At 40.2% G+C, this 12,796-nt stretch overlaps 1 protein-coding gene across 1 annotated transcript; it reads left to right on the forward strand.

Moving 5' to 3' along the window:
• The first annotated feature begins 2 nt into the window (after nt 1-2).
• Nucleotides 3-10,763, forward strand: aimp1a (aminoacyl tRNA synthetase complex interacting multifunctional protein 1a). The gene is made up of 7 exons (XM_080856339.1): nt 3-258; nt 4,134-4,267; nt 4,363-4,473; nt 4,648-4,809; nt 5,549-5,751; nt 5,994-6,162; nt 10,528-10,763. Coding segments are annotated over exons 1-7 (948 nt in total). The 5' UTR covers nt 3-256; the 3' UTR covers nt 10,695-10,763.
• The last annotated feature ends 2,033 nt before the right edge of the window (nt 10,764-12,796 follow it).

Consider the following 12,796-nt stretch of genomic DNA (forward strand, 5'->3'; position numbering starts at 1 on the left):
GTCTGCAACCCTTCTCCTTACTTTGGTTAATTCATCTTAATGTACTGTTTTCAACGAATGTGATCGCTGATATTTTCCAGATTAACAACGTTTTATGATAACTTCCCTACCTCCAAAAATAATAATTACCTGCGCTGATCCGAACTGAGGAAAAATACGTGACTTTTACATCCCCGTTCTGCTTCCGTTGGGGTGATATTCGCATGGCTGGGTGAACAACTGTGAATTCCTCACTAAGTACATTTGTCTTAACTTCATGTAAGTATGACATTTAGGATAAAACCGTGGACTGTCTTAAATGGGTTTTATACATTGATTTGGTTTTTGAAACCTCTTGGGCTATTTTAAGGTCTATTTTTATAGGTTATTTGTGGTTGGAGTTGACAGCTTGCTAGCGTCGTCAGACTACAGAGGGAATACTGTATTACAATGCAAATCCTGATTCCTAGTTAGATATGGTTTACCGTGTGTTAGCTGTTCTAGCATGCAGACTAATTATAGCTTCTATAAAATATTCAAATTACTTTTGATGATCCATATATGGTTATGTGAAGGGGCGTTAAACACTTGGCCTGGTGCTCGAGCCTATCGTTAGATGCGTTTCCTTTTTAGAATCTGCTTTACTCATATAGGCTATGTCGACATACGCAAAAGACTTTGCCCTGTTCGTTTGTGGCTCTAAATATACATTATACAGATTATATTCAATCAATATACAGATAATGTATAACTTAGGTAATATACAGATGAGAGTAAATACAAATGGACGATGACAAACTAACACAGCGTGCACATTTCTGTGCCAGTGCAAACAACAAGTTGGTGGGGTATTGTAGCCTACAGTATACGAAATCAAAAATAGATGTAATACATTTGAGTTAAAATAAAACAAGACTAGCAATGACTGAACAGGTACCCTATGACTGCTCAAGGCATGATAGTATGGGTGTAGGCTATGTCACCCAGAATTTAAGCCTCACCTTCTCCGATTTCAGTGAAATGTGGTACACAACTTCATTTTGCCCAGAAAAGCCAAAATTGACATGCTAAAACACCTCTTAAACAACTACCTCCTGCGACAGAGGATGGTAAACATATGGAGCAAGGTGGCACCATATCACATATTTTTGCAGCAATGACGCATTTTGACTTCAATATAGCAATAATAGGATCATGAACATTTGTTAGCTCTGCAATACATAGCAGTCAAAAGTTAAATAATACAGATCGGTGGTAGACTTCATCAGAGTTTTAGACCAATGGGACGATTTTGTGATGTATTTCAAACATTAAACACAGTACAAGGCTATGAAGATAAGTGAGCCACAGACCATGATTATATGGAATAGTGCTTTTGTGCGTCTTCTCTTGAAGCCCTTTTTAACATGTCTATAGGCAGAGTGAGCTGTCACTTAGGCGATCCGCTTTCTCTATAAAGCGCAGGGATTGCTCACTCCACTTCATATTTACCAGCTCTTCAAGCCAAGGTCTTCAGAGAAGAGCTATGTTCTCTTTTTGCTAAATTTTCTCAACACATATATATGTAAAACACTATATTGACAAACATTTTCAGACATCTGACCATTACACCAACAGAGACTGAATGGACATTGTATTCAAATATATCTATCTATAAATCCAGGAATCTCTGTGTGTCAGTCTAGGGCGTATCTCCCTGACGGTAGTTACGTTAGTTATGAGATTTCGCATGTAGCTTACTCATGTCATGAACCTGTGCATCCTTGATTTTGAAGATTTTTGAAATCATAGTTCGCGAGATATTTGTATTTTACCGTTTCCCGTAGGCACTAATGGGTTATCGTTTCCCGTAGCACCGAAATTACGTCACAAATTACGTCACAAACAATATTAGCGGTATTAAAACTATCCTGCCTTCACTCAAAGTTCAGAAAAGCGTTGGATACCATAAGGAGGTCCGCATTCAAATTCTTCTTGGTGAACAGATACAGACTTTTGCTCAGGTAATCTTAAGACAGTGATTGATTTTATCTATTTGTTTATATAAGCTTATTTATATTTAGTTTAAAAGTTATGTCTAGAGTTGTACAGTCATCTAACAGACAGGGAATAGTAATCCACGCGTAATCCAAACGCAAACGATAAAATAGAAATATCTCGCGAACTATGAATTCAGAGAGAGAGTTGTATAGAGTAAAATTCATGCGTTTTGCATATGCCATGAATAAGTGCTGTAATCACAGTTACATTTCAACCATGCTTATGAAATGAGTTTGCCAAGTTGTAAGTCAAATAAGTGCAGAAATGTACTGTATAAATACGCTATACTATTACTAATAAACAATATGAATATTTTGATAAGCCTCGGAGACTTTCAGATTGTCCATTGTTTTCCCATCTGTTGCTATGGAGTCCACGAAATACGCGCAAATCTCGCTGTAAGTTATGTTGGGCCCACGTCGTCATGTTATCCTCCCAGTCCTGCACTGAATTCGGGTGGGGGATAGTAACGCCATCTCCAGTCAGACTATTTAAACTGTGTTCCCATTGTAAGGACATCATTAGATTACGATCTGTCTGAGAATGGGCTGTCAAAGCTAGCATCTTCGAAGTCATACAGTAGCCTACAGTACAGTAGGCTACATACATTCAATAAAATGAACCTACATTTGAGTCCAACTGCATGACCATTCTTACCCTACACTTACCCTTACAATAAAGAAGTGATCCTATTTCAACCATAACTTCATTTTAAATAATTTCTTTATTTATGACATTTAGTTTATAGTTTAGACAGCAACTTTGACATCTATATTCAACTGCATCCACTACATAATCTCAAACTTTATTTGTTGGTATACCTCCAAAAAGGCTAACATTAAAACATTTCTTAATGAAAAGGAAACATGCATCACAATAATACTTCAATGTAACCTGTACCTATGTGTGGAGTGCAAATATGTCTTGCTATTACACTACCCAACAGCTACACCTACGTCTGCTAACACTACAGAATGCATGATTCCTACGGGCACTGCACTAGTATACTTTAATATGGAGTTGGTCCTCCTTTTGAAACTATAACAGCTTCCACTTTTCTTGGAGAGCTTTCCACAAGGGTGTGAAGTGTTTCTGTGGGAATTTGTTCATTCTGTAGAGCATCAATGAGGCCAGGCACTGAGTTTGGACGAGAAGGCCTGGCTCGCAATCTCTGTTCCAGTTCATCCCAAAGGTGCTCAGTGGGGTTAAGATTAGGGCTTTGTGTGGGCCAGTAAAGGTCTTCCACACCAAACTCATAAAACCAAGTCTTCATAGTCCTTGCTTTGTGCACTGGGGCACAGTCATGTTGGAATAGAAAAGGTTTTTCCCCAAACTGTTGCCACAAAGTTGGAAGCATAGCATTGTCCCAAATGTCTTGGTATGCTGAAGCATTAAGATCTCCTTCACTGGAGATAAGGGGCCTAGCCCAAACCCTGAAAAACAGCCCCAAACCATTATCCCTCCTCTACAAAACTTCACAGTTGGCACAATGCAGTCAGGCAGGTAACGTTCTCATGGCATCCGCCAAACCCAGACCCACCCGTCTGACTACCAAACAGAGAAGTGTGATTCGTCTCTCCACAGTACACGTTTCCACTGCTCCACAGTCCAGTGTCGGTGTGCTTTACACCACTCCATCGGACACTTGGCATTGGACTTGGTGAAGTGAGGCTTGCATGCAGCTGCTTGGATATGGAAACCCATTCCATTCCGCTGCACAGTTTGTGCTTACATAAAGCCAGTGGAAGCTCAGAACCGTTTAGCTATGGAATCAGCAGAGCGTTGGAGACTTTAACGCACCGTGCGCCTTAGCAGTCGTTGACCCAGCTCTGTGATTTTACGTGGTCTTCCGCTTCGTGGCTAAGTTGCTGTTGTTCCTAAACGCTTCTACTTTCTAATACTATCTCTTACAGTTGAACCTGGAATATCTCCAAACTCCTAAATCTGTATTTGCCCCCGAGGGAATAATTTTCAGTCCATCTCACCTATTTATGCCCTAAGAGGTTCATCTTTTCCAACTGTTATATTAGCTTATTGGACATATTTTAGCAAAGGAAATAAAGCAACATTTTGATTTGTAATTAATGAAATGCCTTTCATGCCTTCTGTCACAGGTACATAGCACGATCCTTGGGCAAAATGGCAGGCCATTCATCTACAATAGTGCGTCTGGAGCAAAGAGCCGTAGAAGCAGACAAGCTCATAGAGTACCTGAAACAGCAGGTTCACCTCCTGAAGGAGAAAGCAAGTGAGTAAGAGACCTGTGTTCACGTAGACGTTCCTCAGTGTAGCCGGACATGCAGTATAGAGTTGTAGCCTAACAAAACTTCTTCCCATTTGTAGTTTCTCAGGCCACTGCCCAAGAGGAAAAGAAGTTAAAAGTTGAAAATGCCAAACTGAAGGAAAGTATTGAGAAGATAAAGAGAGAACTCCTGGAAAAAGACCAGAAAGCAGGTAGGCTGCCGTTTGATATTTTCTCTGTCGGACACCTTCTGATGTAGCACCTTAAACGCTTCACCAACGGCTGAGGTAAATGTGACATCCTGTCTAAAAGGTTGTTATTGCAGAGGGCGCCAGTAAAAGGCATTCACAATTACTGTTTTGTGGTTGTGTGGCTCATGCTTACAGGGAAAGAGGTAGATATGCCTGCAGGACACCCTACTGCCCTGAGTGCCTCCAAACCTCCGGCCTCCTGTCCTCCAGCCTCCTCTCCTCCTGCTCACCCTGCTGCCAGTGGAAGCTTACCCGCTAAGGACTCTGAGGGCAAGAAGAAGAAACCAGAGAAAAAAGGTAAGTTGCAGAAATGGTTTGCAAACAAAAAAAATTAATATTTCTAAACAGGCTAATTGAGGAACTGCACAACATCAGATTTGGACCACAATTAAATAAATGTGAGTGAGCAGAGCACAAAATATAAGCATTTCTTAAGTCGACAAAGTGTAAATAAAGATAGAAGAAGGAAGATAGAAGATGGAAGCTTGCCTGAAAGATGTAAAAGCATGGATGATTTACAATGTCCTGCTCCTTTGTTCATGTAAAACTGAGATAATGCTTGCAGGACCTAAACATATGATAAAGCAAATAGAGAAGGTAATTCATCTGTTGATTTTCTTTAATTATCAAACACAAAGTAGGACGTGATTTTAGACTCTTGAGTTGCAAACTCGAATGATTTAATAGTCGAAATGCATCGATAATCGTTTTATCGGTTTCGAATTGTTAATCGATAATCAATCGATAATTGCATTTCAACATAAAATGTGTAAAAAAAAAAAAATCAAATTACAAAATCGATTATAAACTTTTCTGAATCGAGACAGAATCGTTTTAGAGAGAATCTTGAAAAATTGATTAATCGATTAATCCCCTAATGCCCACACTCATTTCGCTTTACTTGGTCTGTAAAGACGTCCTGTCTTGGCACACACAATGCATATCATAATTCAAGAATATTGGAAGGTGAGGTTAGGCCACAGCTTTGTGTGTGTGTGAGTCAGAGATCTTCATGTGTCTTCACTTCACACACTAGAAAAACAAGAGAAGAAAGCCCCAGCCCAGGCGCAGGAGGAGATGAAAGTGGATGTGTCACGTCTTGATCTGAGGATAGGCCGTATCATCACTGCTGAGAAACACCCAGATGCTGATGCTCTTTATGTGGAGAAGGTGGATGTTGGAGAGCCTGCTCCCCGGACAGTCGTCAGCGGGCTGGTCAAGCACATCCCTCTGGATCAGGTATTGAACTTTTCTTATTTCAAATTTCATGTAACACACAAATACAATTATTTTGACAATCTCTCAAAATGTCAACCCAATGAGGTGCTATGAGCCTGGGTCTCAGGCCTCTACAGTGGTGTCACATGGGGAATATTCTGATGTGAGACAGTAAGAATTAGGGCTGTATGACGGCTTTGTTTTGGCCCTTGGCTTTGAGCTTGTGCTTTGCTGGCAATAATGTCTTCTAAAATGTCTTTTAGATGCAAAACCGTATGGTCGTCCTCTTATGCAACCTGAAACCTGCCAAGATGAGGGGAGTGGTGTCCCAAGCCATGGTCATGTGTGCAAGTTCACCTGAGAAAGTGGAGATATTGGATCCTCCTGCAGGAGTTTCCCCTGGGGACAGAGTCGTTTGCCAAGCTTTTCCAGGTAATGACATTTACATTTACATTTAGTCATTGAGCAGACACTTTTATCCAAAGCAGCTTACAAAGGAGAGAACAATCAAGCTACGAGCAATAGAGACCTAGTGTAACAATAAATACTACTTTACATAGGTAATAAAAAAGTGCAGGAATGTAACTACTGTAAGTGAGAGTTAAGACATGATTAAACTTGCCTCTAGCAACCACTGAAAGTTATAAATAAAAACATTTTTAAGCTTTGATTACCAACCAAAATTCACACTGACCTGAATATGACAACATACAGTGGGGAAAATAAGTATTTCACAAGATTTCACAAGTTTGGCCACTTGCAAAGAAATGTGTGATCTATAATTGTAATGGTAGGTGTATATTAACAGTGAGAAACAGAATATCAGCAACAAAAATGCAGAAAAATGCATTTTATAACATTTATGACTTTATTTGCATTTGATGCAAAAAATAAGTATTTGAACGCCTAGCAAAAATTACTTAGTACTTGGTGGAATAACCCTTGTTGGCAAGCACAGACGTCAGACGTTTCTTGTAGTTGGTCACCAGGTTTTTACACATCTCAGGAGGGATTTTGGTCCACTCCTCTTTGCAGATCCTTTCCAAATCTTTAAGGTTGCGTTTTCAATGGGAGGGAATGAGGGAATGAGGTTCAAGCCCAATATTCCACGTTACATGGCCCCATCCATAGTCCCCTTGATGCGGTGGAGTCTTCCTGTACCCTTGGCAGAGAAACAGCCCCAAAGCATAATGTTTCCACCTCCATGCTTGATGGTGGGTATGATGTACTCATGGGGTCATATTCAGCAACAAATATTCCTGTCAAACACGGCAAGTCGAGTTGATGCCAAAGAGCTTGATTTTGGTATCATCTGACCACATTCTGTCTCCCAATACTCCTTAGAATCATTCAAGTGTGCAATGGCAAACTTCAGATGTCCCTGTACATGCGCTTCCTTGAGCAGGGGGACCTTGCGAGTGCTGCAGTACTTCAAAAAATGACGGCGTGGTGTGTTGCCCATGGTTTTCTTGGTGACTGTGGTCCCAGCTGCCTTGAGATCATTCACAAGCTCCCCCTGTGTAGTTCTGGGGTATTTCTGCACCTTTTGAATGATCACTGATACCGCACGAGGGGATATCTTGCATGGAGCCCCAGACCTAGAGCGATTAACATTTGTTTGGTGTTGCTTCCATTTACGAATAATCGCATCAATAGTTGTCTGCTTCTCACCAAGCTGCTTGCCAATGGTTTTGTAGCCCATTCCAGCCTTGTGCAGGTCTACAATCTTATCTCCGACGTCCTTGGACAACTCTTTGGTCTTGCCCATGGTGGTGAGGTTGAAGGTGTGAAGTATGATTCTTTGGACAGGTGTCCTTTATAAACGTCACCAGTTGAGATCAGGTGTACCTTGTTACACCTAATGAGGACTTATCTGTGTGCTTCTTGGGCACATAACTGGTCATTGTGAGCCAGAATTCTTGCTGTTTGCTTGGGGGTTCAAATACTTATTTTTTGCATCAAATGCAAATAAAGTCATAAATGTTATAAAATGCAGTTTTCTGAATTTTTGTGTTGATATTCTGTTTCTCACTGTTAAAATACACCTACCAATACAATTCTAGATCACACATTTCTTTGCAAGTGGCCAAACTTGCGAAATCGGTAGGGGTTCAAATACTTATTTTCCCCACTGAATAAGCCACCACGGCTTTTGCATCATATACTGTATCATCAGCTTACACATTGGCAGACCCAGACATGTTATTATTACACAGTATATTAAAAAACATACGTTCCCATTGAAATAATCGAGGGGGCCTATTTAAGGTTGGGCAGCTGCAGACTGATAGTTGGACTACCATTGCAAATGGGTGAACAGTCTTTTACCCCTTGAACAAATGTTGAAATTTAGTTTGAATGAACGGTAACTTTGGACAAGATTACAAATGAGTGGACTGATGGGAGTTACGGAGACTAACAATGTGCTATCTACAGCGGGTAAAATAAGTATTGAACACGTGACCATTTTTCTCAGTAAATATATTTCCAAAGGTGAAATTTTCACCAGAACAAATTAGTTCAGAAATTAAGTTATGTCTAATAATGTGAAATGACACAGGGAAAAAGTATTGAACACGCTTACTGATATTTATTTAATACTTTGTACAAAAGCCTTTGTAGGTAATGGCAACTTTAAGACGCTGCCTGTATGGAGAAACTAGTCGTATGCATTGCTCAGGTGTGAGTTTGGCCCATTCTTCCACACATTCTTCCGTCTTCAAATCTTGAAAGTTCCCTGGGCCTCTTCTATGAACTCTTATCTTCAGTTCTTTCTATTTTCGACTGTATTCAAGTCAGGTGATTGGATGGGCCATTCTAGCAACTTTATTTTCTTTCTCTGAAACCAATTGAGAGTTTCTTTGACTGTTCATTGTCTTGCTGAAATGTCCACCCTCATTTCATCTTCATCATCCTGGTAGATAACTGGTATGGAAATTCTGACAGTCGCACGAAAATGAAACTGGAGAGAGCGGTGACCAAAGCCTCCAACATTATTGGTTGTAACCTTCCATCAGTCCTCTCATTGTATGCTGAGCGTAGCATAAATCGCGCAAAGAACATTATCAGAGACTCCTCCCATCCAAGCCATGACTTTTTTGAACTTCTACCTTCTGGAAGACGCTACAGATCCTTGCGAGCTGGAACGACACGCTTCAACAACAGCTTTTTCCCCTCTGCCGTCAGACTCCTGAACTCTCAATGCTGACCTGGAGTATTTTCTTTTTTTTCCTTCCCCCTTCTCTCCCCTCCTACTGGCCTGAGCTACCTATGACAAAGAATACCACCAACATTGTTGTGTGGCAATAAAGTTTTATCTTATCTTGTCTTAGATGGCAGCAGATTTTCATTAAGAATGTCTTGGTACATTTTTCCATTCATCCTTCCTTCAATTGTGTGACGTTTGCCAGTACCGTATGCTGAAAAGCAGCCTCACAACATGATGTCCCCACCTCCAAATTCCACTGTTGGGATGATGTGCAGTGCCATTATCAAATTATTACCGTAATGTATTATATGGCAACGACAGTACATGCATTCTGATTGGCTAATGGGTAGTCATGCCAGACGCGTATTGACGTCCTTGCCGGTCTGCGGTCTGATAAGTATTCTTATTGCCCTCCAATGACATCATCTTAAAAATGAGCGATACCAAGTACTAAACATTACATCCTTAAAAATTAGCGATATATCAACAGCCATGAGCATGTAATTATAAGTAGTGATAGAATCAGGACTCCTATTATGAAATTATCTGAGAACAGGAAACCAGTTGAATGTCGTGGTACCATGAGAGTTGATGACAGTTGATGACAGTTGAAGAACATTTTGATATCGGGTAATACTTTATAGGACTTAGTACAGGTCAGTACAATTCAGAAGCAGCGAAAATGTGTTATTGAAAGTGATGATGAAGACTTGACTACTATAGTTTGAAAACCTTGTGTTTAACTGTAAATTAAAGCCATTTAAGCTGATCCCTGTTTTCTATTGATCATTGTAACTTGAAGTTAGCAAGTCATAGTTTGCTAGGCAATACCTGAAACACTGTGTCGTGAGAAGACTTGAGAGCTAAACAAAGCGACATGTTTTCTATTTAAAATTACCATTTATTCTCAAAATGAAAAGAGCTAAAAATGCCATATAATAAACAACTTACTAACCTCGACCGTTCGGTTAGTAAGTAGTTAATATTTTCTTATAAAAACGTATTTGTTTTGGTTTCTTTGTATGTATGGATTACTTGGGTTGTTACCAATATCTGGTGAAAATATCAGTAGCACCTTTGGAAATATATTAACTAAGAAAATTGGTGACGTGTTCAATACTTATTTTACCCGCTGTATGTCTGAGATAGTACTGTTGCACACTGCTGGACTGAAGAGGTGAAAAAGAGGCTAAATTGCCCTCTAATGTGGTGACATCGAGAGGAAGTGCCCTATTGGTTCCCATTCACATGGGGTAAAATGATTGAGTTCCACCTCTAGGCTTCCTTCTTCATGCAGTAAATGATGAAGAACTGCCCTCTAGAGCAAGAAAATAGAATTGGATAACGTGTCTTTATGAATGGCCTTATAGTGGAGAAAATGTGATGTAAGTCAATTAAGGACCAAAATATGGAAATTGTATCCATAAATGAACATAATGAATGATATACTGTACCACTTTCAGGTAGCAGAAAAGAATGCAATAATAGTTTGGATAAATCCATTAGTGTGGATGTCCACAATTTGAATTGGCCATGAAAATCTTTGACACAATCGCTATATGTCAAATATATTTCCCATCTCTCCTCAGGTGAACCAGACAAGGAATTAAATCCTAAGAAGAAAGTGTGGGAGCAGGTGCAGCCGGACCTTCGTACCGACGCCCAGTGTGTTGCCACCTATAAAGGTTCGGCCTTTGAGGTGACGGGCAAAGGGGTCTGCAAAGCGCAGACAATGAGCAATAGTGGAATCAAATAAGTTTTTAGTGCCTGACAGTCATGTGTAGACAATAAGATGATCTGTTTAAGATTGCTATCTACACTACACTTTGTGGTTTTGATGAAGTAATGACAGACCAATGTTCTAATAAATTAATGAATTAATAATTCATTTTGTTGTAGTGTGTTTTTTATATGTTGTATGGCACAGGACCCACACCTCCAAGGCGTCCAGGGAGGACATTCATATGAATGACTTCAGTGCAAGTTATCCATTTAGATTTAAAGGATCAGTTTGTTTCCCATCTCATGCAAGCAATGGTCATCTGTTAAGATGGTTCCCTGGGCTAGAGATAGCAAGGATAGTTAATGATGGGCAGAAACCTTCTGAGTCCCTGTGCGGCTTCATTTTAACACAAGTTCATATTCACTTCATATTAAAAAGAGATCATATTACACATGCTAGTAACTACCAACTGTTAAGATGGTTCCCTTAGCTAGAGACAGCAAGGATGAGTTTCTAGCCAGGTTATCTGGCATGAGACCTCACACACCTCTTGCGGAGGTTTGCGCTCCACAGCATCCCGTTAAATACATTCTAGTCGGAATACATGACACCCCTTACTTAATCATTTGGGAATCCTGAATGTTGTTTTTTGTATGTGAAAGAGGGAGAGAGAGAGACCCATTCACACTTTATCTGACAGTTACTGTGTGCGTACATACTTTTTATACAATGTTCATATTAGCGTAGGTACCGCCCCCTAAACACCATATAAGGGTAATAATATGGTACATGCTCAAGAATAGGAGATAAGCCACCAAAAAAAAGGCTGCGAGAAGAACAACTTCAGCGGTAGTGAAATCAATGTTTAGTTAAAAAAACAAAGTGTGAATATTTGATTGTAATATGTTGTTTTATGTTCCTCGATTGTAAACATTATGTTTCCTTATATAGACTAAACTTGTGGACTGTCAAAATGAGAGTGCTTTTCCCTAAGAGGAGAGGAAAAATAAGAAAATATAGGTGAATCCCAGAAAACAAAATAACAATCGTGGATATAAACAAAATCAAGAGAAAATGTGTTTGTATATCGCTGCATGAGGCCCAATGTCTTTTGTGTTCTTTTCCTGTTATTCACAATCTGTCTAATGACCTAGAGTCATTTTTGTATCCACAAGGAGATCTGTACTTCATAGATAGTACCTAATTATGATCAGTTACTGACAAAGCCTTTGAAGAAATCGTGTTAAAGGATTTGTATTGGAGAAGGTACATACAGTAAAAATGGAAAGTCTGCCCACCCCTTTCACTTTCTCCACGTTTTATTACAATTACAAACTTATACAACAACAGATTGAGTTCATATTTTGTCTCAAACATCTACACATAATGGCCATTAATGACAAATTGAAAACAGGTTTTTAGAAAATATGCAATTTTTACAGCTTCAAGTTATCTTGGGAAAGAAGCTACGAGCTTGGCACACTTGTTTCTTGACATTTTTCCCCATTCCTCTTGGAATATCCTTGCAAGCCCAGTCAGGTTGGATGGGGAGCGTCGGTACACAGCCATTTTCAGCTTTTCCACGGATGTTCAATTGTATTCAGGTCTGGGCTCTGGCTGGGCCACTCAAGGACATGCACAGACTTTCTCCGAAGCCACTCCTTTGTTCTCTTGGCTTTGTGCTTCGTGTCGTCATGTTGCAAGGTAAACCTTCGCCCCAGTCCAGAGCGCTTTGGAGCAGGTTTTCTTTAAAGATGTCGGTCTACTTCGCTGCATTCATCTTTCCCTCTATCAGGACTAGTCGCCCCTAGATCCTTTTTGCAAAAAAAGTGCGCTGTGATGTGCCTTTTACTAAGGAGGGGCTTCCTTCTGGCCACTCTACCATAAAGGCCCGATTGGGGGGGGGGGGGGGGTACTGCCTTTTATGGTTGATCTTCTGAAAGGATCTCCCATCTCCACAAGGTCTGCTGCGATTGGGTCCTTTCCTGCGCACCCATTACAGATACGCTAGAGATTTATCAGAGTGACCCTTGCGTTTCTGCTCACCTCCCTGGCCAAGGCCCAGTTTGGCGGTGGCGGCCAGGTCTAGGAAGACTCTTGGTGGTTCCAAACTTCTTCCATTTACGAATGATGAT

This window comes from Sprattus sprattus (assembly GCF_963457725.1).
Source record: "Sprattus sprattus genome assembly, chromosome: 18".
Taxonomy (NCBI): domain Eukaryota; kingdom Metazoa; phylum Chordata; class Actinopteri; order Clupeiformes; family Clupeidae; genus Sprattus; species Sprattus sprattus.